Raw genomic sequence first — 27,384 nt, 5'->3', positions numbered from 1 at the left:
CCCTGCATACTTGCTAGAAGTGCACTTTTAGATAGCAGTAAAAACCACACTGATTTCAAACAGGGATGTGAAATAGCCGAAGAATAAAAAACAGAACTCATGTTTATGTAAGAATAAGCTTATTTTAATTCAATACCCACACTGACTACCTAAATTTCTCAAATACTGGGGACAATTTATTAATAGAAAAGTGGTAAATTGAAGAAATGCTATAAGCCACATTTACTGAAAGCAGTCTATCTGAAGCTTTCAGAGCTGGACTCTTAGGTGTCAGCTCCTAATTTTGTTGCTGCATGCACTGGCAGTATAAGGTTACCAAGCTGAGAAATAACACTCTATTTTTAAATTAGTTCTATTGGACAGCTTGCTGTGTTTATTAAGCAACTTCCCAGTTTGTTTACTTTTACCTTGCAAACTTCAGCAGGCAAAACCCAACTCATTTTCTAGCAGTTCTATGGTACAGTTCACTACTGACATACCAAAATGGGAATATTTTTTTTCCCTATTGGTATTATTAGCTTTTGAAGGTTTGTCATTGAACTTCAGAGGCACATGCAAGTTAAATAATGTTTACTAGATAGTTCAGAAATAATCTTAGTACCACATCAACAGTTTCTTTTAAAAAAAGATTTTTAAAGTTAAAACAGTTAGTGGAATACTGATAGGAAAGTCTCAGACTGTTTTGCACATTGTTGAATTCCTCCCCCCGCCCCAATTTAGATTTGAAAGTCATTGATCATGTAGACTTGAATTGTCGATCATCCAAGTCAACCTTCCATTGTTCTAAATCAGCCAGAAGGGAGGCTGGTTCTCCTACCACCTTTCCTAAATTTTTAGTAGTTTAACCTTCATTGCTCTATTTAAATGGAAAAGAAACACTCTTTCAGGTTAGGAAGAGGCATCCTACATATAGAACACAGCATGATGATGCAAAATGAGAAGTCTTACTGTTGTTGCCAAGAACAAAAGACAGAAAACAGTTCCTTCCACTCCTGAAGCAGTACCTTAGCAGCATACTGCAGATTCTTTGCAAGTCTTAATTTAGCATTTTGGACAGCTTTAAATCCTAAACGAGTTACTACAATACGCAAATATCATTCCCCTCTCCTGGTCTACAGTGGAAAATTTCCATCTAGTTACTAAAAACTAATATGATCCTTAAGGAATTGCCATTGTACAACTTACTAAAAAAGACTATATCCTTCCAAGTTGCTAGTCTGTTCAATTTTAGATTATATTTCCATGCTGAGAAACCATCTGAAATAATCAAGGCTGTCTTACCATCCTTCAGAGACTGTGTTGCTGTGGACACCAGCCCAGTAACCGTTGTAGATGCTACTGAGGGCACAGACTAGAGGTTCAATGGAGAAAACAAAACAAAACAAAATTAAAAGATTCAGCAGTTTGAATGCCGCCAAATCCACCATACTGCACATCACATAAATAACCTTTTATTTCCACCAGGGTCAAAGTATGACCCATGATGAGACAAATGCAAGAGTTTTTAACCTCCAAAGCAAGCAACGTCAGCAAGAGGAGATTTTGCATGCCTTATGACCCCAAGGCTGTCAGCAGAACATCCCCTTCTGCTTTGCAGAAGTAATGCGTAAGTATCCACTTGGAGGTCACAATGTCAATCATTATCTTCATTTTCGAGGAAAGTTTATTATTATGGTATTTTAAAATTTCAGATCCACACTTTAAATATCCCTCCCAAATTAAGACTGACATACCACATACTGATTGTTTAGTGCTATTTCCCTTATTCCATAGTCACTTTGCTTTCTAGTTTGGTGACATTAATGACATCATCAAAAAAGCTGGATAAAGAACTAATACCAAAACCAGCCTCAGGAAATACATCATCTATTGCAACATACATATTTTTCCTATTTTTGGTTGACTCAGTCCCACAAACTGAACAATGACTCTTCATTTTTATTTTTAAAAGTCTAAAGACTGGTGCAGTCATATTAAAGGCAGTAACCTAAGAGCATGACCTTGAGAAAACACCAAAGTTTTTCAAGACTACTAGCTGCCAACATTGCAAACATACACAGGCAGGGGCAGATGTCACTGGAACGGTCTCTGGACTAAGGGTTCTTCTCAGCTTAGCATCCAGATCTTCCAGTGGCTGTTGGGACTGAGAAAGGAAGCAGTAAGTAGCTGTCCCAGCTCAGGAGAAATACATCACATTTGAGAAACAGCTGTCATACTTAAAACTAAAACTTAAAGCAGTCAGCTTTCTATCGGGTTCCCTTCCTACACGTATACATTTAACATGTATAGCACAGTAAGACTGGAAGCAATTTAAGCAACGCGTTTGGTAAAAAACAGAAAAGACGCATTAACTGGAACTTCTTTTTTTCCTGAAGTTAGCAGGAAGCTTGCATTCCCACTCTTAAGAACAGAGCAAATATGCTGCAAGCCTCCAAGTTCCACTTTTTTTTTGGTTGGAGGATAAGGGAGGTAATTCGTATTATGGATCATATATAAAATACTGAAGTCAATTAAAAAAAAAAATCACAGAAAAATTCAAAAAGATGCCCTTAATTTCAAAAGCAAGACTGGATAAAGCAAGATTGAGGATAACACAAATTTAAAAAAAACAAAACAAACCACAAACACACACTTAGAAGTTCCCTCAAAGAAGCTATCTGGATAGATTGACTTACGTCACTAAGGTGCAATTCCGACCCTATGGAGTAGAAATTGCCATCCAAACTTTAGCATCATTAATCTTTCCAAGTCTTTTATATTAAAAAGCTGGATCTATTTTTAGAACTGAAGCTGAGGTCACAGCAACATAAAAACATTACCTTCCACTTTCAAGAAATTGAAAGTTAGAGGGACACAATAGCATAAAGATGCTTTCAACAGGTAGCCAGGATGACATTCTTCCTGAATTGTGCATTTCAAAACACAACCAAAAAAACCCCTAAGAATAAACCCATATCAATTCCATCCAAATAAAAAAAAAAAAGCACAAGAAGATGCAGACTTCTGCGACTCCATTCAGAAATCCAAATGCTTAGCAGACAAGTGAGCTAATTTAACTCAGTAATACTGCAAAATAAAGAGGACATTTCACCTGGAATATTGTATAATTCTCATCATTTATGCTCACAAGAAGATACTTGCTTCAAGTAAACAAAAAGTTGAGATATCAGAATGATCAGGAAATAAAGATTTCCTTATGGAACAAGGGTACTGAAATGAAGCTTGAAAAATTGATCTCAATACACTTCAAAAAGCAACTGAGGAATAAACACAACAGGTATTTCAGACTAAGGAACAAACTGTTCAAAACTGGTCTTGAGATGACACATACTTTGTCTGCAAATTAGGTGTCTGGTATTAAGGAAAGAAAAAAAAGCTGTGTAATGAGCTACTGACAGAAACAGTAAGGAAGACAAGCCTATCTACCTTAAGGCAAGCCAGTAATTTTCCAGATAGCAGCAAATGCTCTTAACAGTCAATTAGATTTGAGCCAGTTGGTCTCCAGTTTGTCTCACTCCTAGACAGGCTTTACAGTTCAAATGAGAAGTGAAATTAGGTACACTGTTTGCAAAGGACAAGAAGCAACGAATCTATATTTGTGCCTCTTCCATACCTCAAATCCTGCCAGAAATACCTAAGACAAACAGGAAGAAGCCTTTTGCAGTGGCTTGAGTCACATAAGTGGCTACAAGTGCTTTGAGTTTGGGGGAAAATATTACTAGTATGCCCAGTTCCAAGCAATGACAACAACGATAAAAAGGACTACGAACTTAGTGTGATTGATTTTAACCAGCTGTTTCCAGATCCATTTGCTACCTTTGCTCATGGTAAGAACACAGATAAGAATTATCATCAAATTGTTGCCTCCTCCTCTTCAGCAAAACCACGATTCAAAAAGAATTGACTGAAAGGCATGAACCAGCTTTTGCCTCCAAAAGCTGGGGGTGGGGGGAAGGACTGCTTGCTAACACTACCACCTTCAAGCTCTACATAAGACAATCAGCTTCTTGCTCAGTTTGGAGGCAGAAGATACCCATTTCCTGATTACTCACAGGGCAGGAATACAACCCTCATTCAACCTGCTAGAAAGAAGCTGCATAAAGCCAAATCCAGCAGCACTCCTTTCCTGATAGGTTTCAAGAGCCATACGTTCACCTTTGTAGTTTTCTTATATAAAGAGCACAATTTTCTGCCTTTTCACACTGAATAATAGTTTCCAAGTAGTGGACTGATTCCCATTGCTTACAAAGGATTTAAACATGCTTTAATTAAGAAGAGACAACCAAGAAGCACTTCTGGTCACAGAGGCCATCTGTGAGAACTCCTCAGTTAAGGTCACTGATTTGCATTTACTGCATCAGATGAAGACCAAGAAGATGGTGGAGCAGGAATAGACAGGATGAAATGTCAACTTGCAGCACACTGTAACTTAGGTTCACTAGATTGTTTCCATTCTAACCTCCAGGCATACTTGATGCAAACTTCTTTAAGAGAGATTAAGAGATGACAAAATACTGACATTTACTGGGAGAACTAGAGAAACTGATGAATAAAGACAGAGGCTCTGCGTAGAGAGCACTGGAGGAAAAAAGACGGAAAATTTTAAAAGGGACTATTAATGTCATAACCAACATAAAACTACACAAAAGCAGCTAACATGCCCTGCTGCTCGATTCCACTCAAGTCTTTAGAACCAGGTAATATCATGGTTCTCACATTTGAAACAGAGAAATGGAAATAATATTGAAATGGTATCTTTGAAGACTAGTGCCCTAATACTTGTAATTATTTTTTTCATTTTAGCTGTAGCATAATATAATCCATGACAGCTCACTAACCAAAGTTGCCTTAACACAGTGTTAGAAAATTGTAGATTTAAACTATTTCTCCTTTGTATGACAGCTTAAATCCTTTCAGTTAGAAGTCTTCTCATCAAGCTATTGTAAATCCCAAACAAGGAACAGCTTACAAAGAACTAAAATGATCTTTAAAGTTCATTTTAAATTCCCTTCCACAGGTGAAACCCGAATTCAAGAACTCTGTTGTGAAAGATGAGAGGAAGATTGTTACCAGAGTGTCAGGGAAAGGAATTTACCAAAGTTAGCTCACAGTCTGTATTAAAAATTCTCAGCAGTCAAGAAAACAAAACAAAACAAGTAAAGAAAAAAAGAAATCAAGCCATGCTGCTAATAAGTATTGTACAAATTTTCATACTGTAGCTGTTGTATTGGAATTACTTTAAAACTATAGTTAAAACTGAAATGAATAATTATTTCTATAAAAGGACAGACTCCATTTCAAGTGTAGGTTTTGGACACGTATTCCAAGACTATTCACTGTGGACTCAAGTCACAGGTGGAAGAAGTAAATACTATAAGAAGCACATGAACACAGGAAACACTAGGTTTAAGAGAAAATTACTCTGAGCCTTAAGCAGGGTACCCACTTGAATCATATCTTCTTCACAGGTTCGAATATAAAATTGGGACGATAATTCTGTGCCAAATGCACTTTAATTCTACAGAATGTCATCATCATGTTTACTCTCAAACTTTCAAAAGTAGCAAAACTCACTCTCACTGGTTTTGTTTGGTTATTTTTTCAGCTTTTCTTTGCATATTGAAGTGTAGTGTTCCCATGTTACATCTCATTACACAGCATTTAGAAGATCCATAAAACAGTTTTGTGTTAATACAGTTCTTTCAGTTACAGGTTGGGGATTTTTTCCCTTTTTTTTTAAACAAAAGTGAAGACAGATTTAATCTTTGTGGTATTGAGCTAAACACCTGTCCAATTTACATATAAAATATCCAAGCTAACTATTGCATACAAGGACAGAATTTGAGCAAGGGAAGCCACTGTTACGTTTCAACTCATGTTTATGTGCAAGAGCTTCAAAGACCTTTTGCAAATCTGAAAGCCTAGTGAAATCAGAGCCTATTATTATCAGAGACTATTTCAGTTATTACAACTGAAAAAAGAAAAAAACAACAAAAACCCCACAAAAAACCCAAAACAAAACAGGAATTCAAAGCCCAGCAACTTTGCATTTTCATTAACGTTTAATTGTAGTATATACTGCTTACCTTAGGAGCCATTATTTTGCTACTATACCCTTTTCAAGAAGAAAACACGTTCAAGTTTTATGCACACACTCACCTGTGTTTTATTTTCAAAAAAACCCTCTAAAGTTCTGATTAACACACTAAAAACCCCCCAAAGCCTGATTAATTGTTCCTGTGCTTCAGACACTAGGTAGAGCATCCCGAAGGGCAAACTACATATCCAGTGCTGAAGTGACTCTGGCTACTACTACAGTTACACAAAAGGGGTTACTCAGCCAAAAGAAAAGAAAAAAAAAAGGCATTAATAACATGCAATGGAGAGTTTAATCGAAACATGCTCTTTGAGAGGAAAAGAAGCAGATAAAATCTGCTGAGTCATGTAGCACCTGAGTTAGTGAAGGTCCTGGAAAAGGTGGCAGCGGCTCACTGGATGGAGTGCCAGCCGGAAGTTCAGAACCTACTGGTAGCACCTATGGATAATGAAGAGGAAACGCGAGCCATCACACACGGAACAACAGAAGGATCAGATACCAAGCTACAGTAAGTCATGTCATACAACAGAAGCCTCAACAGACTCTTCCTGGACAGTTAGCATAGAGTCTTCAGGGAGTTTTGCAAAGTTGGGGGAAGTTGTTTGTTTGCTTTTGTTTTGTTTTTTTAATCCAGATTATCTTTGAGTGGTCACAATTTCCAGTTTATACAAGCTGCTGTATCCAGGAGCAAAGTAACTTGGAAATATTATTTTCAAGTCTGCAAGAAATGCTACAGTAATTCTTCCAAAAAGCAATTAAGTTTCCAAGAAGCTTAATTTATAAAAGCGTGTGAGAATGCACTCAAATCTCCTTACAACAGATCTATGTTAACTGCCCATTAGCTACAGCAAGCTACGTGGTTCTGGCAAATTGTTCCAAGCAACATGACTTGAGAACAGGAACTGTCATGCCTGAGGATGTCTGTAGAAGCAGATTTATAGACCTCTCACACCAATTTCTTGATCCATCACTTTTTTTTGAACCTAAAGGGTGTAGATGACCCACAGAAGATGACCAGGCCATGCAACTGGGTAGAGGGAAGTCATCCAGGTTATGTGGAAGAGGTTAGAGAGACTGAAAAGGTTAGAAGGGGGCATCAAAGCCTCCCCACCAGGTCAGATAGCACATTCCAGTTAGTTATTTCCATTGTTAGGGAAGTGGGAAGTTCTAGGAATTAAGTCATCCATTACACAATTTTCAATTCTTATTCTCAGCTGTAATCCTGAGGCTTGACCATGGCTTTGAAGTCTGAGAAACACATGATAGCCTTAGGAGTTGCAGTGCTGGTCAGCTGGTTTCCCCTGTACGACAGCGAGCACTGCTGGATAGGGGTAACTGGCCCAAAGTCTGCTCCGGTCCTCAACAAGCAGAACCAGTTCTAGCCTGCAGTCATGTTACCACAGCTTAACTAATGGTTCAAACTGCAGTAATAACTGCCCGGTGAAGATACAGTCCATAATTATCTATCCTCCCAACAACGTTTCAGCAGGAACTACACCAAGTTGCATTACCTCAGCATTTTTGTGCACTAGGAACACATCTCAGAACAGGTAATGTCCATGTGTATGTTGAATTGTTAAGCTGTGGTAAGTTAATCATTTAGTTTATAAGTAAGAGGCAAAACATACTTTAAACAAATTCATAAGACAAGTCAAAACACATTTAACTGTCTAGGATAACAGATTGGCCATAAACAAAATAAAATACACACACAGAGTTTAGTAAACCCCAGAAAACTAAAGCAATAAGCTCCTTAAAGCTCAAAAACAACACAAAGTGAAACTAAACTAAAGCTTTTTGGGGGGCAAAAAACCCAAAACCAAAACCCAAAAAACCCAACAAACCTAATTTATAAGTAAAAACTTCAGAGAGAAGGTAGTTTTCCAATAACCATCACAACCCCCAAACATTTATTACATTTAATGCCAAGCCTTTGTAATTCCAGGTTTGCAGTTGGCAGGTCTCTAACTGCTCCAACTGTTCCTTATCCAATACCAGTTTTTATTATTTTTTAATTTTTCTAAGTCTCAATTTCATTTCAATATAAATGAGTGCCTCTGTGTCTAGATTTCCTTCCCAGCTGCCTTGGCAAAAATTTTCTACTTTATTTGAATACAAAGAGTAAAAGGGAAAGACTACTAGTGAGTGGAGATGCTAAGAGCATTAGCTCAATTTGAGTGGAAAAGAATGTTACAGAAACACCAAGAAGCGAGTCTTAAGGTTTTCAATTTGTTAAACACCTTAAAGTTTCTTCAACTTTGAAAAAAGGGCTACCAATAGTTTAAGATACTGAAACACACTGTCTCCCAACACAGGGAGCTATTTATAAGAAAATAGGTAGTCTAATTTCACACACTGATACTTCTGGTTAGTGAGTAGGTAACAACATCCACAACAAATCTCAAGTTGTTACTGTAAGTCATGGCTATCTCTATGGAAGAGTGTTTGTTTGGAGAGCACAATTCAGTAAAACAAAAAAGGTTGTTTTCAGATATCCAGCTATCTTGTAAACTTCTCAAAATTCTACTTTCACAAATCTAACATTTGGAAGGAAAAGAATATCCAGGCACCACATAAGCAACAGAGGACTTTTTAAAAAAAAAAAAACAAAACAACAACCAACAAACCTTTCAGTGAGGTTCACCCTCACCTAAAGGAACAGGCTAATGCTAAGAAGCAAAGCTAAGCTACCCTGACTATTTTGTGAAACATACAACCACCCGGTCTCATTCTAGTGATCGTGTGCAAGACAAAAAGCTATTTAAAACAAGCATTCCAAATTCTATTTGAAAAAACAACAAAACCCACAAAAAACCAAACCATGGTTACTTCACTCTTTGTAGCTTAGGAGTAAGGAACACTATAGAGCTCTCTCAGAGGCACAATATAGAATTGGACTTCCCCCCCCCCCCCCCCATTATGGACAAAATAAAACACCTCTTAGGACAACCAACAACAACCAGAGCATAAAACTTTCAATATTATATTAAATGAAGACACCTCTGCCTGAATAAATATTTTGCTTTATAAAAGGGATTTTGCTCAAGGTGGCTGTTTCCTACAATACTTGAATATTCGCACAAATATTGCATTTCTTACCGGTACCCTGCTAAGAGGGGGCTTTGAAGGAGAGGTCCCTGGTTTCACTACTGCTGTTGCAATGCTGCTCGATGCCGAAATATAACTGACTGGGGTGATCACTTGCCCGGGAGTGGCAACTGGTGTCAGCACTGGCAAGCCAGTTGGTCCAAGAGGCAAACTGCTCGGAGGTATACAAGTGCTAATGGATGTCAGGGGTTTAGTTGGTGCAACAGCAGTGGTTGGTATCCCAGGAATAACTGTAGTTTCCATTACCAACGATGTCTCCAGAGATACTGATGGATGCGCTGTTCCCACGTTACCATGTTCACTGAAGAGAGACCGTAGCTTTTCTTCCAGGGTCTTTATATCATCAATACCAGGAGCTTTAGACTGAGCATCAGCATCAGCCTCCAGACAGTGAATGTGAGGCTGATTGGGTAAGGGGGCTGGTTGAGGCTGGCTGTGTATCAAAGTTTGCTGGACTGCAGGCAAGTTAGTAACTGGTTGTGGTAAGACACCAGGTAAGGGAACCTGGGGCAACATGGGTGTTGCACCTGGAATCTGGGGTAGGACAGGTGTTGATGTAATTCCTGATGGGACAAGTACAGGATGTATCACTGGCTGAGTGACTGAACCACATACGCTTGTTGCTACTGAGGATGATAAAGGTGTGGAGATGGGAAGAGATAAGCCAGCTGCATTGCAGAGCTGTGATTTATCCATAGACTGCCCACTCTCAGGTAGTGATTGCGGAGCACTCACAACTGTTGTTTCTGCCAGACTGGAGACAGAGCCACTGCTACTAAGCTGAGGAAGCTGCAAAGCCATATTCTGAGCCAGAGACAGGGCAACAGATGTCTGTGGTGCTGCCATACTACTTACAATCTGAGGAGCAGACTGAGATGTCACAGCTGGTGCAACAACACCAAGACCAGTGACACCAGGAACCTGGGTAGATGGCAGTGCCAAAGAGGACGGTGTGCTGATACTGGGGGCAATGTCTCCAGTTACTGGTTGAGCGGGCTGGGATGTAGTAGGTAAGGAGAAGGAAGCAGGGGCGCTCACACTGGAAGTGACACCAGTCGATTGTTGTCCAGATTGTGAGGCTGGAGGTGGAGAAACAGAGCTTGGCACACTTGCGCTTGGTGCAACTCCAACAGCTGCACTTTCTGAAGGCAAAGTAACAGACCCTGGAAGAGAAGCACCTGTGCTGGAGGGAACAGATATTGAAGAAGCAGCCACAGATGCAGGAGGTGCACCACTGCCCGCCATGGTAGAAAGTGCAGGTGGAAAAGGTGGTATTGTTTGATTGAACACTGGGGGAGCTGTACTAGGTCCTTCTGTCATCTGAGCATGCCCCATCTCAGAGAAAGCTTGCTGCAAGCTCAGTGATGATGCTGAGTGGGAGAGATTCATTCCAGGACCATGTAGTGGAGATGCAGCAACTGGAAGAACAGAAAAATGTCAGTCCACCTGGAAGAGTTCATTATAGTATTATTGTCTATTGCTAGGGTAAGATCACATAGATCTCTCAGCGTAATAAAAAAACCCCACAAAGACAAACACCAAATCCAGGCTTACATTAAAACACAGTATTAAGGTTTCAGAGTCTTGCAGACAGCCCATCAACATTTTTTCCCCTGAGAATCCTGCATAGTATCACCCAAATTACCATCACTTCTTACCAGCACAGACAGTTCCTTATTTCCCTAAGTACTTTAAAAGGTGTTTAGGAACAGCTTAGTTAACTAACTTAACAGTTTTGATGAACACGTCTTAGCTGTCTTTAAGAGTTTAGATAACTTACCCATATCCGAAGTTTCTTTTCCTCCAGGAATAGCAGATGCAAAAAAGCCCTGTTCTTTTAACCGACTCTCAGGGACAGGGCTGACAATAAACCGTCTTCCTGCAGAATGGACAACCTGGGTAAAGGAGCTAGGAGGAACCCCTAAACAGAAAGAAGTTGCATGTTTAGTGATACATTGTTGTAACTAAATACATAACCTGCAACATGGAATGTGCACTCCATCATAAAACTCCAAAATAAAAACTTGGCTGCACCCATCCGCTGAAACAGAAAAAGATAACTGTTGAAAAAAAAAAAATCACAAAAGACTTACCTATTCTTTGTGGCATGGAAGATGTAGGATCTGGCTGTTTGAATTCTAATTTCTGTAAAGTAAGATAAAATTTAAAGTTCTATTCTGAAATAGAAACCCACAAGATAGTTCTTAAAATGCTAGCTTACTGAAATGTGGGCATTTAAGGTAAGCAGTACCTTTGACCCAAGCACCATTACCAAACCAGTGGAATTCTCCCCAGATCAGCTAGAGTGCTTTTAGAGCTTCTCAGCTTAGTGACCATCAATATAACAAATTGATCTAAACACTCTGTTGTTACCTGGCAGTCAAATCGATTTCCTTAAACATTCCGCAGATAAATGGATGTTTCAAACTCGTTGTGGGTGGAAATAAGGCAGAGATTCAGGAAATGTCACCCCTTATTCCCAGGAATCAGTTTCAAAACCTGTGTTTTCTAACCGAGCCATCCAAACTCTTAGTAGCTCAGTGGGCAGAGGGCTCGAGTCCAGGCTCTCAGTGTTTAGTGAGCAGCACAGGGCTGCCTCACAATAACCTCAAATCCAAGAAGCTTCGGCATTTGAGACCGACTGTTTAGCGGACTGTTAGGAGATTCAGCAGCTTCAGAAGGGTTAGAACACAACAGAAAGCAAGAGATCTACATTATTTAGCTTTCTAGATGAGTTTTAAGCTCTCACCCTGATATGAAGCTTTCTCTGTCTTTTAATTTAATTATTAAGCTTTGATATTTCTCATCAAAAAGTTTCAGTTTCTAGCTAGCTCTACTCACAAAACCATACCACCCAAAATGGAAAATACAAATAGCTACAGCAATCTGTCCTTTACGTACCTGCGACCCTGGAAAGAAGCCATCATCTTTTGTTCGCATACTCTCCAAACCCTGATCACCTTCTGGTTCCACACTTACATCCTCACTTAGCATTTCATCTGCTTTCTCAATAATCTCTCGTACCTGTTCTACAAAGGAGTCTCTCTCAGTTGCTAAAATAAACTCATTCTGCACCTGTAAAGACAACAAAGCAACAATCATTTTCCACAAATTATTTCAAAATACGTATTGAATTACCATCATTTACTTTCAGTGTTACTGTTTGTCCTCCCTTCACTGTTCTTACGCACAAGATAAAGATGGTGCCACCTTAAAGAAAAACAATTGTTTCTAAAATTAATCTCTAGCACAGAAGTATTTGCCCTGGTTTACTTTCTGTTGTGGAAAAACATTCCATCTCACTTTTTCATCAAACTGTCACCTCAGTCTTTGCTTAGCACAGTGAAATTTAAAATTAGCAGCCTTATCTTACTGCAGTTCTTAATGTACATTACATTGGATATGAAGAGCCACATTTAAAAGAAACTATAATATTAAAAAAAAAAAAATTGAAAATTCTGTATTGCAAGATATGTCCTGTGCTTCTCTCTTTCCATGCCATATACAACTTCTGCTCTATGCCGGTTGCACATCACCATGTTTGACTGTAGTACATAAATACAAATGTTGATTATGTTCCCTATAGGGGGAGAGGAAAATTGTTCAGCATATCTAGTTTCAATACATTGCATTGTTTTTTATAAAAATACATTCTGCTGCTTGTGTTGGAAGAAACAAGTTTAAAATGAATATTGCACAGGCGCCCAAGAAGCTGGCAAAGGGTATTTGTTTTTGTCACCCCCCTTGCTTCGGTAACACTAAAACCATCAGTTTCATTCAGATCATACCAGCCGAGCAATAAAAGTTTAAATGTAAAAAAAACAAATATGGAGGGAGGTTCTATTCCATGCTACAAAGTACTCTTATTGAAACATATCTCTAGAGGGCAAGTTCTTTTCTATGCTTGACCATTATACGTTGAATGGAAAGGGGTTTGCCTTCGAGAAAGTCAAAAGCAGTGCTCATCATTACTGACTTTCAGAAACCAGAAAGTGATTCCCAAACTTTACTTTAAGGGCAGAATCTTGCAGTTTCACTTGAGAACAACAGCTAAAGACTCAAAGCTTAACTGTAAGATGTAAAGATCTAGCAATGCTTGCTCTTAGAAAAGCAAACAGATTTTGTTTAACCTGGTGCTTTCAGAAAGTTGTTTGCAGTTTTTCAAAAAAATTAAATTGCAAAAAATCAAAAGCAGATTTACTTGATAAAAATCACAATTCTAAGGTAAGAACTGATGCAAATTTTCAGTGAACTGAGTATGCAATATGAACTCTCAATTTGATGTACCACTCTGTGCCCAGAGTCTCTAGTTGTGCTCGCATACTAATAAGGTGAGCACGGGCCATGCTACACAGAAGAGCAATTCTGAAACATCAATGAGAAAATAAGACTGCTTATATGACTACTGTGATTAAGACTGGATTCAGTTCTTCATCTCTAAAATATATCTTACCATAATTGATGCTATTTCCTCAGGGTTGTCACCATCCAAATCAAATTTGAAAGTAACCATTTTCCGATTGTGTGTCTCTAGCTGGCATTCCACTACCCGATCACCTTTATTTGAAACCTAAAGCAAAGACAACAATAGTTCAAACCAAAAGCATGAGAATGTAAGACTTGTGCTTTAAAGCTCACAGAGGTAGACCAACAGTACTGCTCTAATACAAACACATTCTCTCTTTCTGGTCTCATAAATGGTGCCATGTACAGCATCATTTTTTCTGAGGATCTGCCAATTACTCAACCCTCCAAGCTCACCTTGCCCACATTTTTCTCTACAACTCCTGATGATCCCTTGTTTCTTTCTAGCTTACAGTTCAGGTCACTGGTCTAGCTTAACTAGTAAGACTAACTCAAATATTCTAGAATAGTCCGTGGAATCACTCATGGCTAAGCAAGCCAATTCTGCCATATTTGATGCTCCAAAAAATCTCTTAATAGATACATTTGGAATGCTGACTCCAAAAGCAGAAGAAATACACCGGATAGCTTGTATGCTCAGAGGTGGTGGTGGGGGAAACAAGACCACACAAGACACATTCCTCCAAGAAAAGAAAATTTTGAAGCTCAAAAAAGGCATCATCACTACCAAACAATCACTAAAATATAAAAATACTCACATTTAGGATTCTGAGTTTTGGCCTAGCAGTCTTCTCATGACGAGAGCGACTACGGACAGACCTCCGCATATGACGTTTAGTAGTCCTCCCTTCATGCCTTCCGCTAGAAGCTGGAACATTCTCGTTGCCATCACTCAATCCTGAAGCAACATCGGAATGTGCGCTAAAAAACCCAACAACTTTACATTAGCATCCATACACTCCGTAACTGCAACAATACAGTTTACCCTACCAGATGTATTCTCTTCTGGATAGCAGTAGATGCCTGCTAATCACGAAACAGGGGAGAAGAGTCCTGTCAACACTTAGGGTTGCTTGAATAGCAGTTCTAATAGTAATTATTTAGCTACATCTCTCTTGCAAACGGAGTTATACAAATAGATCTTCTGAATATGTTTTCAAGCCATTTGGAGTTTGAATTCTGTTTAAGTGCCAAAAGGACAGAAAAACATCCCTTATGATCCATTTGACATGACAAATAAAGTATTAGAATTTAAATCACTATATACAATCCTCTCTATACACCCTGCTGTAAATCAAAACTTCCTCCAACTCTCATAAGCCTATTTTTCTTCTAGGAAGTTTATTTCCTCACATCCTCAGAAATACCCTCCATGAAAAAAAAAATCCCTGGTGAAAAAAAAGATACCTAAAGATCACCCAAGGAAGAATAATCTAACACATGAAATTGAAATTCAGTTTGGTGAAAAGAAAACAGTACTTACCTATCCATAGAGGAAGCCAAAGGGGTAGACTGAGCAGGCTGTGTTGCTGGAAGAGTCTCTGAAGGAGCAGTCTGTGAGACTCCCTGAGTACCCTATGGATAGAAACCTACATCAAGAATCCCCCCCAGGGAATACCATTCCTTTTCAAGTAACCCAGTAGTCTTCACTGTTTCCTCCCAAATCAGTTGAAAGCTAAAAGCACTACCTTTTTAGAACTTCAAACAGCTGGCATCTAGACAGCTCTGATTTACAAAAGATTTTAGAGCAAACTGCAGTGAAGCAAATCATCATCTGGGGAAGGGGTAAGGAGAGGAAATCAGCCATCCTTTCTACTGCTGCGTGTCACTACAGTTTGCCATGCAGCCACGGTCTTACTAACAGAATGTGCAAAAGGCAAGCCAATGCAGAACAGAAAGACAATTCAAATTCTCCCTAGCAAGAACAACGCTGCAGGGAATAGGCATAAGACAGATTCTCAAGGGCTACCAGTTGCAGTTTGTCTTTGATAAGGCAAAAATGTTCTACAGTACTAGCAAGAAGTGAAGTGTTAACAGGTTTTTGCCTGCAGGATGCACACTCACTTCCCAACAGAACAACCAGTGGCAACAAGGTCCCCACATTGGCATGACATTCTGCTGTAAGAAAAAGGTCATTTGAAAGATTAATTTCCAACTGAAGACAAGCATGGAAGGCATTAGTTCCCCCACACATATACACTGTTGCATTATTCAAACACCCTAAATGTATTGTTACATTATATTCAACATATTTACCTCCAAAACTGCCTGCTGTGAGGAGGCAGATGAGGCCTGTTGTGCTAAACTCACTGTAGGCTGGGGCACTTGAACCTGTCCTCCTAGGCTGCCCATGGGAACTAAAACGTTCTGCTCCACATACGGCTGCACAACAGGAGCACGATAGCCCGGCTGAGCCATTGCATCTGTGGGTAAGGGAGGGGACAGCACGGCAGAAGGAATGCTAACAGAGGCCACGGCAGAGGAAGATGCAACATTCGAGTCGCCTGGGTATTGAGGTGGCAGCCGAGATGGGAAGCCCTGTAATAGAAATGAGGGAGTCAAGTTAGTGAATGTCAGAGCTCATTAGGAAACAAGAGAATAAAAAAAGTACCAGTTTCAGGGGCACGTTCCAACCTTCCGTACTTGTTCAAGCACTCCCAAAGACTACTTTCCCAGAGAAGCAGAGCAAACTGTTCATGTAGCCAAAGCTCAGCTTGCGAGTCACCATGCTTCAACAAGCAAATTCCCACTCAAAGTTCCAAGTCTTAGGCAAAACAATCTTCATCTCCCAACACCTGCAGTTGTCTGTTTGGCTTAATGTTTTAAGGGCTAAGACTTGAAATGAACTTCAAGAATTTTCAGGCTGAACAACTACTGCTTAGAAGATGTTATGCAACTGCTGCCGATTCTTGAGTCTAATAGCAAAAACGCTCGTGTTCTTCCTGTCGTCTCGTAATGAGTTGACCCAGGAACATTCCTACATGCCACTTCTGTTCTACAGCGCTCCTTATAACCCCAGTGCAGATATTTCTACATCTATACAACTTTTGTTCTAGAAGAACAACCATATGCTGACTCACTATTTTTGTCACTATTCAGACTGGCATTTTTACAGTGATTGCACAAAGTGGCTGAAGCAGTCTGTGCCCAACAGTCTGGAATTTCACGACTAGCATCAGGTACTTACGTCACATTCAAGATCCATACCATCTGACTTATTTCTAGAAAATCCGTGTCCCTCCTCCCCACTTCCCTTCCCCTTCCCAGACTTGGAATGAAATACTGCCATTGCTGAATAAGCTGCCATTGATTTTCTTTCCAACACATATCCCCCATTTTTAAAATCACAATTATTTATTTTTTTTCCAAGTTGACAAATCTCTTGGATGTACAGCTGTCCTCTTTCACACAGTGGCTGACCAAAGTCCTGCACTATGATTCTGTCATTTTAGACAAATTCCATTGCCAAATATTAAAAACTCAAAACACCAGGGTGTCCAAGGACTTCTCCCCCTCCCCAAAATGGACTTTTACCACGCAACAGAATTCATCTTCGTGGTATAATGGCTCTCTTATGAGAAGTGAGTTGGCCAGGGCACACAGTTCAGATCTGGTACCTTAGAGGAACAGGTAAAAATGTGGAGAAGAGCTCTGCTGGCTTGCAACTATACCTGGTAAAGAGCATCTCCAGCAGGAAGTGAAGCTTCAGCAGCTTGTCCAATGCTGACTGGCAATCCCACGGACTGGACAGCCGGCTGCAGGATCTGCGGGAGAACCTGGCTGGGCAACTGAGCCACAGGCTGCATCAGTGTGGGAAGCTGGCTAGGGACAACAGTTGATCCTACAGGGACAGCGGTTGCCGCAGCAGATGTTGCCAGTGTGAGCAATGGCTGATTCATGCCAGCTGCCATTGAGATGGGCAGTGACTGGAAACCTGGCTGGGCCACTGACACATGAGGAGCTGCTACGGGCAACTGAGAGACTGAGAACTGGGGAACCATGGAAGTTGGCAAGGGCTGTCCCATGGGTAGAAAATGAGAGCCAATGGGGACTGATGGGGCAACTGAAGGCTGAGGGAGAGAAGGTGCTGCAACAGGTAATTGAGGCTCGCCTTGGATGATCGACACTGGTTGGGAAACAGGAAGCTGGGGAGGTAAAGAAAATAGAGATAGATTTTTTTTTTTTTAAAAGCAGGGTTGCAGAAAGCAGAATTTTTACGCATTAGTCAAAGAAAGAATTATTCAAGTTACAGCACTCTGTTAGAGTGGGTGGGGAGCACAGTTGGCAGAGTGGCTGGGAAGTTGGCTGGAGTTCCAAAAGGTCCTCACTTTGCAACACTTCCCCCGAAGAACCCAACAGGCTCTTGAAACAGACACTCAGAGAGGGTGAAAGAGCAATGTTTGAATACCCTGAAGCACTGACTTGTGCATAAACAGAATCAAATTCCCCTCAACTCTGTCCCCAGAGCCAAACCTGCCTTCTTACAGGAAAGAAGTGCAAATCTTTCAACAAATCTGTCAGCTTTGGGTATGGGGACTAAAGCAATGGAGAATAAAAAGCCACTGTGCCAGTGTTTAGAGAATGGCAGGGGATATGTCAATTAAAGCCAGCAAATGATGCAACTGGAAAGGCAGTTTAGATGAACAAGCAACAAAACAACAATTTCAAAAACAAAATCAAGGCTCACATGTTCAAGATAGAGATATGAGCCACAATGAAGTAATACTCAGTAACAGAAGCTTCTTGACCAGGGAGTAAAGGAGAAGAGCTGAATAAGAAAGATGACAGAGTGGAGAAGGCAGTCCTTATGGTTCACTACCTAAATAAGTGAATGTGTTTTACACACATAACGGTGCAGAAGATAGACATTGATGGGAAGCAGAGAAATGACAAGTTCCTGAAAATCCATTCATAATATACCATTCATCAATATGCCTCATGATATTTTTGACAATTTAAAGATCTTTGTGCATGGAAGTGCTAGCCCTCCCTCAAATTACTCACGACTGCCACGTGTGAAAGAAAGGGTTTCCAACACATTTTCCAACAAAACTGACAGTTGTAGTACACCAAGAATACTATTATCTGGATGAATATTTTGGAACCATTAGAAAAGATGACAAAAGTGAAAGTAGCAGCATGTTGAATTTGCCAGCTGTGAAGAAGAAAAAAGTCTTCTGCTACAAAGAAGATTTTTGTTTACCTGTGTCCCAGTTGCTGCCTGAGGCATTGGCATAATCTGTGAAGTTTGAGTTTGAGAGACAGTTTGTGTGGGAGTGGCGCCAGCAGAAACTGATGGCTGCTGCAACTGGTATTGTCCAGGCTGTTGGGAAGAGGCTGGCTGCTGTGCATTCTGTAGTAGGGAAAAGAGGCAGAAGCTATTTTTTTTCCCCCACAGAAGTTTTCAAAGCATATCCTATTTAAATTCTACTTTTTACTCCTTCATAAGTGACATCAGTAGTTCTTCTGAATATGCTGAGTCACTTAAGCTTCAGCAATTACTAATTAGCATTACTAATACAACTCCATTATCAGCACCAAATCTTGCAATAGAATTATTTCACCTGTGAAAACAAGAATGAAGATTCTATAAAGGAAGAAAAGGCAGTTAAGAGAAGAGGATGTGGCAGAAGATAGTATTTCCAGTTAGAAGAAATCATGAGAATGAAGTCTGCCTGTCTAGACAGTCTAACTTGCAAATCCTGACAAGCTCAGGTGGAAGTTGGGGAAGACAGACACATGAAAACAAGTACGAACATGATTCTAAAAATAAATTTCCGAAAGTCAATGACATTAATCTCATCGTATGTTAGATTGGGTGAGAACCACAGGATTCCTTTATTTTTGTCCAAAACTAAGGGTTGAAAGGGGGACAGAGGTAGTCAATTGCTCTTAAAGAGTCATAAAAATCCTACACTAACAGTAATTTATTCCTGGGTTTAGGGACTGTGATCTTACCTGCTGAGTGTGTTGGGTAGGCTGGGATGGCACCGATGCACTGCTTGAGGCTGACTGACCTTGCACCTGCGTCTGGAGGAGAAAAAAGACACAGAATCAGCTTAAAAATCCCTACGGTTTTTGCAGCAAGCAGTTAAAATCACCTCTGCCTGGAATGATCTGGTTGGAGTAGGTTTCTAGCTGTCCTTTTGGACAAGCAGTCCTACTGGCCAAATTCCACTACGACAACCAGAACAAAGCAGAGCCATCTAGAAAAATATGGAACTCCATTTTAAGTCTTCCAAAATGACCAACACAGAAAGTCTTTGCAACCCACGTGCCCCTCAACATGAGACAGATCAGCCTACCAGCTTCTTCTTCCACTGATGATGCTTTAAGAGCAGGATGCCTTGTTACGATAACTGGAAATAGAGGCGTTACGTTTTACCTTTACATGTGTTCTAAACACAGTTAGGTGGGGGGATAGAAGGAGGTTAGAAGGAAACAAAACTATCTGTTAAAAAAAATAATCAAAGATGTACAGAATTCTAGACCAATAACAAAGTACTTAATATATGTACATGTCATGAGTTCCCTTTGAGAGGCATGTCAAAATACAAGCTAGAAATCATTTCCAGACTCACTAATAATCAAAGGCTACCAAGAATTGGATATTGAAGAATCTGGGGGTCCACATATAGCTAAGACATAATTTTTGAACGAATAAGCAACAAAACAACAACAACAAAAAATTTAATGAGTGGCATACAAATGAATGTGGAAGACAGAGGAAAATGGAATGGATTGTCATCATTATTTCTGTGGCCGACATTTTTTATCAGATCCCAAGATTTTCATCATTATTTCTGTGGCCATTATATTTTTTTATCAGATCCTGGGAGACACCTAGACAAAGACCTCCAGATGAGTACCCTGAGCATACACTGCTTTGGTGAACTGCCGTTGTAAGAAACAGATCTGAAAATTCCTTCATGCTGTGATCATTCAGCTTGTAGAAGCTTATTAGGAACAAGTTTATTAAAATTACATACTACTATAATTATAGAAACTTTGGGGAAAGCAGACTGCCAATGAAAAGAATCATTATTTTCTTTGGTGTTTTAGAAGCTCAAGGCCCTCATTGGCTAGGATCTAAAGGTGTGCTGTATCCCATGCTGTAACATCTGTTCACATTGACACAGTTTGTGCTTCAAATTCTGATCTTTTAATGAATTAGATAAAAAAATCTCAGAACTTATATTCTCTAAAGTAATCATGATCCCTTATTGTGTTTTTCAGAGGTATTTTACATTCATCAGAAGTCACCTCCTGAAGTTTAATAGAGGTGGTTTATGGAGAAACAATCCCCAAGTAACTTTCACACTTCTTGTGTAGCAGCTTCACTCCACAAGTTCTCCTACAGCATAGAAATAACTATCTATTAGACTAATTATTAAAGCTGCTTCAGCTTTAATAAAACACCTTTATTATCCCACACAGAAAGCCTTAAAATACTTAGTTCTTGATCTTACCACAAAAAGCAAAAAGATTCTCCTCTAGCTCCTTCACACAAATCCCAAAGTTGCTAATACTCCAGTAACTAATGTCAGAGAGCCCCTAATTCCAAGAACAAGAGTAAGAGAGAACTCTAAAATAAATCCTCTCTTTTCACAAAAAACACCTTATGAAAAGTTTCAGACTACAAATGCAGACACAATGTATATACACATACACCTCACAGTCACAGTGTACAAATGCATTACTGACTATTCCAAGTGCGAATACCATATATGCTGATGGGACACGTACCTCTAAGCTTCAGGCCTCAAATTTTGCTTTTTAAAAGGACACCGTATTCTAGGCTTACAAGGAAGCAACACTTATTAGCAACAGTTGCTTGTGCCACTAATTTACTACTCATTGTTTAGTTTCTTTTATGATCCTGCAAGTACATTTCCAAAACCATGTACACATACATAACATAGCTCCTTCCATTCCTCTCTTCCCACTTTCTTCCTCAAGTCTAGAAAAAGCTCTTGCATTTTGGACAGTCACCAAATTAACCTTAGTGTTGTCTAATGAAACATTATTAATATGCAAGTTCAACTTCAAATAACACATTCTCATAAATGGCTAAGGAGCAGGAACAAAAATACAAAGCAAGTGTTACTATCACTGCTGATTCAAACTGCGGAGAAAATACATTTCATTAAACCCAATTTAATTTTGTTTAAAAGCCAATTTGGTACTCCAGCTATCTCTTGCCAAAAGAAAAACTAGGCTCAGGAGGAACGCTGACCATTTGTTACCCTTAACACAAAAGCCCTACCAGTATTTCAGCTGAAGCTGAACACAGACCAAATGGTTGCTGATGCCTCGTTATTTCATTGCAACCTGGTAAGTAAAGAGATCCCAGTATACTACTGACTTGGTGGCAAGACACCCCCATGAACACTGATACTTAGAACCCCATGGAGCAAGTCTAAGAACAAGGGTCCTCTTTAAGTGCAAGGTATGACTTATAAAAAGCAGAGACATGCTGGAAGGGTTGCTCCTGTAACCTGAGGATAGAGTGAAGGTGGTCCTGATGAAAGCGAGGTGGACAAGGCCTGCTGAGTCGAGGCTCCCTGGGGGAAGCAGATGAAGAGCTGCGACTCTTGCAATACCTTCTGAGGCAGCTGAACAATGGGCAATGAGAAGTCTGAACCAAAAGCAGCAGATGATCCCCCTGTAGGGGGAGGAGACTGGAAATCGCCAGTGTCAGAGGAAGTCAGCTGTGAGGAATCACTGGAGTATTCTGGGCTTCCTTCCGGCCAGCTCCGCCTGGCAGAGCCCCCTCTGGGACCTGCTAACTCAGGACCAAGATAGTTACACTGCTCCTCTGTCACAGGCTGAAGCCGACTGTGCGACCCTATGCCTTGAGTGGATTCCTCTTGACTGGTCTCCATAGAGCCCCGGCGACTTCTGTAGACCCGCTGGGGTAAAACTGCCCCTTCTGCTGGAGCAGAAGTTGGTGTGTGCACATGGAACTCAAAGACACAGCTTGCTCTGCCATCACCACTGTGAGAGAGCACAGCCGGGGCAGAGTGTGGAACAAATACCTGGTGGAACGTCATCTGAGCAGGATCTGCACTCAGAGGAGCTGAAACACTGGATAATGGAGAAAGGGGACCCATCCCAGAATCCAGCCTCAGGTTCTGAACATGTCTTGCCAGGTATGTTTGCCCCGATTGAAAGTCGAACACAGAGCTTTGTGGAGGACCACCTTGCCCATGGTTTGACTCAGAGACCTGCTTCAAATGTTGTTCAGTCGCATGAGAGTTATAAGCTACTTGATCATACTGCTCCGATACCTGTGATGGATAGTGCATGCCCACCAAATATACAGCTTCTGGATGCATTCTGTAGTGAGCATCCTCTGGAGGTGTTGGTCCAGATCTATAGTCACTGTGGACAGGAGCTGGCTCAAACACAGGATTAACTTGCACATGCAGAGGCTCTCCAGCGACTCTCTGAGCTGCTGTGCCCAGCATAACAAACGCCTCTGGTGTCCAATTGGTGGGACTACCACCAGGTGGAACTAAACTCTGGCCAGTCTTCAGCAATGGCTGGAAATGGCAAGTTTGGGCTTCCAAAAATGAAGTGCTCTTGCGTCGCTGAGCAACTGCCACCTTCGGCGGGCAGACAGGTGGTGGCGAGAAAGACACCGGCCGTTCGTGAACGGTTGGGAAAAATATCTGTGAATCTGGGAACGTTGGTGTTCCCCCACGCGGATGCTGAGGCTGTATTGACATGAACAAGACAAGTAATTCATACATTAAAAGTGAAAGCACATCAACACGCACAGTTCACTAGGCAGTTCTGTGAAGTAACTTTATAGAATGACTACTCAATTCATGGTCAAAAACATACAATACTTAGGAAATTTAGGTGAGTTGTAAATATCCATTAAATACATCCATGGCAGGCATAGCTACAAATGGAAATATTTGCTTGGGTTAGAGCTGCTTTTCCAGTCCAATTCCAATAATTCACAAAAATAAAACAGTTTTTCTCCTGACAATATAATTAGATTTGTTGTCACAGGCTACCCATTGTGATCAGTGCTCGAAAGCCAATCAAACCTCTGAGGTTATTGTCATATGGGGATTATGAAAATTCACAACTTGGTATCAGCAACAATACAGAGCCTCTAGATTGCATTTAGAAGATAAAATGTTATTAAATCTTCGTATTATCCAATGCAAAAACCACAGTGCTAGTGTCCTGTCTGGAGTGTTCTGTATGCAATCTCGGGAGCTAAAGAGAAACTTTTTACGAGACAAAATTGAACTATTCCAGCCCACAGATGAAAAAAAGGTATGATAAAACTGCAGAGCCTTTCAATTCTGCCCAATTCAATCATCTCTTTTGATCCATTTGATCACTTCTGATCATACCTTTTTCACATAGGAAATTAGCACTCACTAAAACAAACCTAACTCTTGCTTGGACAATAAAATATTCACAGGTTTAATAACAGCAGAGTCTGCAGGCAATTCCACTCCATCTGATGTACTACTTCAGATGAGGCTTATCTTATTTAAGATTTGGAGGGAAAATTTCACTAAAGAGAGTTCTATGTAAGAATATCAAACAACTTTGTAATTCTCCGGTTTTTCGTCTCTGCCCACAGTATACTGAGAGACAACATATTATCAACCATGAAGGGGAAAAAAAAAAAAATACTCAAGCATCAGTAGCAAATATACTGTCTTTAAGACAGATGCCATTTATGGCTTTTTCAAGTTGCTGTTTCCACATTGTTCTGTTTCTCCCCAGCCCCTTTTTGCTGGAAAAGCAGCAGCAAATTTCCATATTGACAAACACTAACAAGAAGGTCCTACAGGATGAAGAACTCTTCCTATGTTCTGAAAACTAGTGCCACATACTTCAGTTAAAGAAATGTTTCTCAAACTTTATTTCATGTAAATCAAAGCCCAAAACTGAACACAGACTACCTCCTGTCCTGCAAGCTATCTCGCATCTAACCTTCTGAGAAACATGAAACAATGGCTTCTTCCCATCAAGAAGCAACTGAAGTGGCATTTCTGATTAAGACTTACAGAAAAATCCTCAAAAGTATTCATACTCTGAATTTCTAGTATCACTACCATAGCTAGCCAAACCTTTAAAATAACCAGCCACAGCAGCCAAGCTTTAAAAACTTTAAGCCCTGTTTTCTGCAGGGCTTAATTAACATTCAATGCTTGCTTAGAAGTTGGAAAATAAGAAGCTGGTCTTCTGATTTAAGGGGATAAGAACTAGTCTTCCCTTTATCTTCTGTGGTACAACTGGGTAACTCACATTTATAACATCCTAAAATACAAAAAACCAAATGGTCAGCCACCATTTTGATAATGTTTAAGTGTACTGCTTCCCAGAAAAGATCAACGTTCCAGCAGCACAGTATAAGGAATAAGGAATCAGCTCTTCATTTTCTCATTTTAAAAATGCCCGAAGCCCAGGATGTATTTAATGATAACTTATCTTACTGTGCCAGGAGGCAAATGGTAACACATACAGGACTGACAGAGAGGGAGGGCAGGCTGGAGCGTCGATGCTTGCGTGGAGAGGCAGAGTGCATGGGCAGGACACTTTCCAGGGCTTTAGAAAGCTTTTCTGCAAAGGTTTCTTCAGGGACAGTCCGAAGGTAGAAAGGAGAAAGAGGTGCAGACAGCGCTGGTGGTGGGGTGCAAGGAGCACTGAGAGGGATGCAGGACATAGAGGGAAGAGCAGGAAGGTGGGGGACACAAACTGACATGCTACGACCACGTTGAGGCTAAAGGAGGAAAACAAAAGTTAAGAATTGAACACTTCAAAAAAATGAAAAACAAAACCAGCAAAAACTATAATGAGGTAGAAAAGAAATGCAGACACACAATGAGAGGCCCAATACTGACTACTATGTGTGCAAGAAGATATGAGAAATGCTGAATGAATGCTAACACACACTGGAAACAGATTATGTGCACCTCTGAGGACCCAAGCTTGCCCTAGGTTACTGAGCAGTGTGGGAAGTTCCCTAGTACCCTTACAAGAAGCATGTGGAAGGCAGAACTGACAGGAAAGAATATTTTCTCTGGGACCACTGATGTGGCCCATACTGTGTGTACTCACAGCATCTGGTAGTCTGACAAACAAACAAAAAAACTGAACAGAAACTGATGAGCTTTCAAACATTCATTCTCAGTTTAGTGACTGGATGTGTGTTTACACATAACACCTCACCAGTCTCTCTGCTTGGGCACTTCCCTGCCTGAATTATGTGGACTAACTGTATGCAGCTGGCTCCTTATTAACTAAAACATTACCATAAAAATTTAAACTTCACACATTCTACATCAATTATGGAAAAAAGAGTTGGTTTAATGTGTGGCAAATTCAGTAAAATTAGTGTTGGACAAGCATTTTCCAGACACTGGGCCAATACAAGCACCAGAATTTTGTAATCTTGCCACAATCCAGAAGGCCATAGGTCAAAATCCAACCAAATTGGAAGAATCAGAATTAGGTTTTGGGGGTTTTTTTAATTATTGCTTTTTTTGGTGTGGTGTGGTTTTTTGTGTTGGTTTTTTTGTTTGTGGGGGTTTTTTTAAGTGAATGGAAAGATGATGTTTTAAAGAGGCAGTCTTCAACTGTGGGTTTTCATTCTCTAATGGTATATGCCTCTTATGGATGTAATCTACAATTTCTTAACCTAACTGAAATCAAATACAGACCTCCAGGGGAAAAAGCCTCAAGATATCCAGTGGAGATCTGATTTTAAAGATTTCTGATGTGAGAAATCTTGCTAGACTCCTCAAAAATTTAGGAGAGAGGCATAAGGGAACTCAAAGGGTTAAATAAATACTTTATCCATAATCTTCACCTGCTCCAAGGCAGGATCAGTTATATATGTCATTCCTGACTCAATTTTATCTAAACTGTTCAGAAATATCTCCAGTGATAGAGACTGCACTAAACTGTTCTTGTTGGTTAGGGGAGGAAAAAAAAAAAAACCCTTCCCAAGCAATAATTCCATGCTGCAATTTAGGTTTATTATTTCTTATTCTATCTGACAACAATGTTGTGATCTGATGAGCCTCCTCCTATTTTACAGCAGCCTTTACAGCTTTCTCCTCAAGCTCATCTTTCACAAGCTCAGCTTAACTATTTCAGTCTTCCCACATAAACCATGTTTTCTGTATTTCTGGTAGGGTTTTTTTTGTCACTCTGAATTCTCTCCCAATTCACCCTCAAGCAGGGTGTCCAGGATAGACTTACCAATGACCAAAAGCAGAACTACTTCACATAAGATGATGTTTGCCTTTTTCACAACAGCATGATGTTTTTGACCATGTGCAGCTGGTGGTCCAATGTAATCCCTGACTTTTTTTTTTTTGGCAGATTTGCTGCCTAGTCATTTACTGCTCATCCTGTACTTGTGTAGTTGATTATTCCTGTTTAAGCATGAACCTTGTTCTTGTTCTGATTGAACTGTGTTCTATTTCTTTTTAAGGCCATTTCTCCAGTTGTCAGTATCATTTTGACTTGTCATCCTGTCTTTCCAACAAACGGTTAGTAGTTCCTGTAGTGTTCTACTCCGTTCTGTCAAGCTCCTGGTACCAGTGTCATCATCATAGAGCACGAGCACATTTTAACAGTGAACTAAACAGCTTTACTACACCTCTATCACATGTTTGTTCTCCCATTCCCTCTCAAAAGATTATGGTCTTTCAAGCTGGAAACTAGCCATCCAAAGACAGGGAAATGGCTCCTGGTCCAATATATGCCCACACATCAAAATACGGCTTAGCCAGAACGAGAGCTTATTTAGAGGAATTAAAACCTCATTT

At 40.1% G+C, this 27,384-nt stretch overlaps 2 protein-coding genes across 11 annotated transcripts in view; both read right to left on the bottom strand.

Moving 5' to 3' along the window:
* The window catches only part of WNK1 (WNK lysine deficient protein kinase 1), a 104,927-nt gene that overhangs the window by 12,718 nt on the left and 64,825 nt on the right, over positions 1-27,384 (bottom strand). For 2 of the 10 annotated variants that reach the window (XM_075756589.1, XM_075756647.1), the window contains 15 exons: positions 19,529-19,600; positions 18,774-18,923; positions 17,242-17,715; positions 15,827-16,108; positions 15,635-15,688; positions 15,054-15,145; positions 14,329-14,491; positions 13,659-13,775; positions 12,107-12,280; positions 11,299-11,350; positions 10,986-11,126; positions 9,197-10,623; positions 6,452-6,535; positions 2,057-2,143; positions 1,282-1,351 (listed from right to left, as the gene is read on the bottom strand). In XM_075756589.1, coding sequence (XP_075612704.1) covers positions 1,282-1,351; positions 2,057-2,143; positions 6,452-6,535; positions 9,197-10,623; positions 10,986-11,126; positions 11,299-11,350; positions 12,107-12,280; positions 13,659-13,775; positions 14,329-14,491; positions 15,054-15,145; positions 15,635-15,688; positions 15,827-16,108; positions 17,242-17,715; positions 18,774-18,923; positions 19,529-19,600 — 3,439 coding nt within the window. The remainder of the gene's footprint in view (positions 1-1,281; positions 1,352-2,056; positions 2,144-6,451; positions 6,536-9,196; positions 10,624-10,985; positions 11,127-11,298; positions 11,351-12,106; positions 12,281-13,658; positions 13,776-14,328; positions 14,492-15,053; positions 15,146-15,634; positions 15,689-15,826; positions 16,109-17,241; positions 17,716-18,773; positions 18,924-19,528; positions 19,601-27,384) is intronic. The other 8 variants (XM_075756600.1, XM_075756654.1, XM_075756614.1 and 5 more) reach the window with 6 other exon arrangements.
* Positions 21,889-26,541, bottom strand: LOC142602359 (uncharacterized). The gene is made up of 2 exons (XM_075756680.1): positions 25,071-26,541; positions 21,889-23,289 (listed from the first exon to the last, which is right to left on the bottom strand). Exons 1-2 carry the CDS (start codon positions 25,308-25,310, stop codon positions 22,027-22,029), a joined length of 1,503 nt encoding a protein of 500 aa, XP_075612795.1. The 5' UTR covers positions 25,311-26,541; the 3' UTR covers positions 21,889-22,026.

This window comes from Balearica regulorum, chromosome 1 (genome assembly GCF_011004875.1).
Source record: "Balearica regulorum gibbericeps isolate bBalReg1 chromosome 1, bBalReg1.pri, whole genome shotgun sequence".
NCBI lineage: Eukaryota > Metazoa > Chordata > Aves > Gruiformes > Gruidae > Balearica > Balearica regulorum.
Note: the sequence above shows the minus strand (reverse complement) of the source record. Positions and strands in the feature narration are given on the sequence as shown.

What these genes read in the sequence shown, in the direction of transcription:
- LOC142602359 (XM_075756680.1), bottom strand. Translation starts at nt 25,310, where the DNA reads ATGTCAGTTTGTGTCCCCCACCTTCCTGCTCTTCCCTCTATGTCCTGC. An exon ending in CCTCCCTCTCTGTCAGTCCT is followed by an intron (nt 23,290 to 25,070) that starts GTATGTGTTACC and finishes ATGTCAATACAG; the next exon opens with CCTCAGCATCCGCGTGGGGG.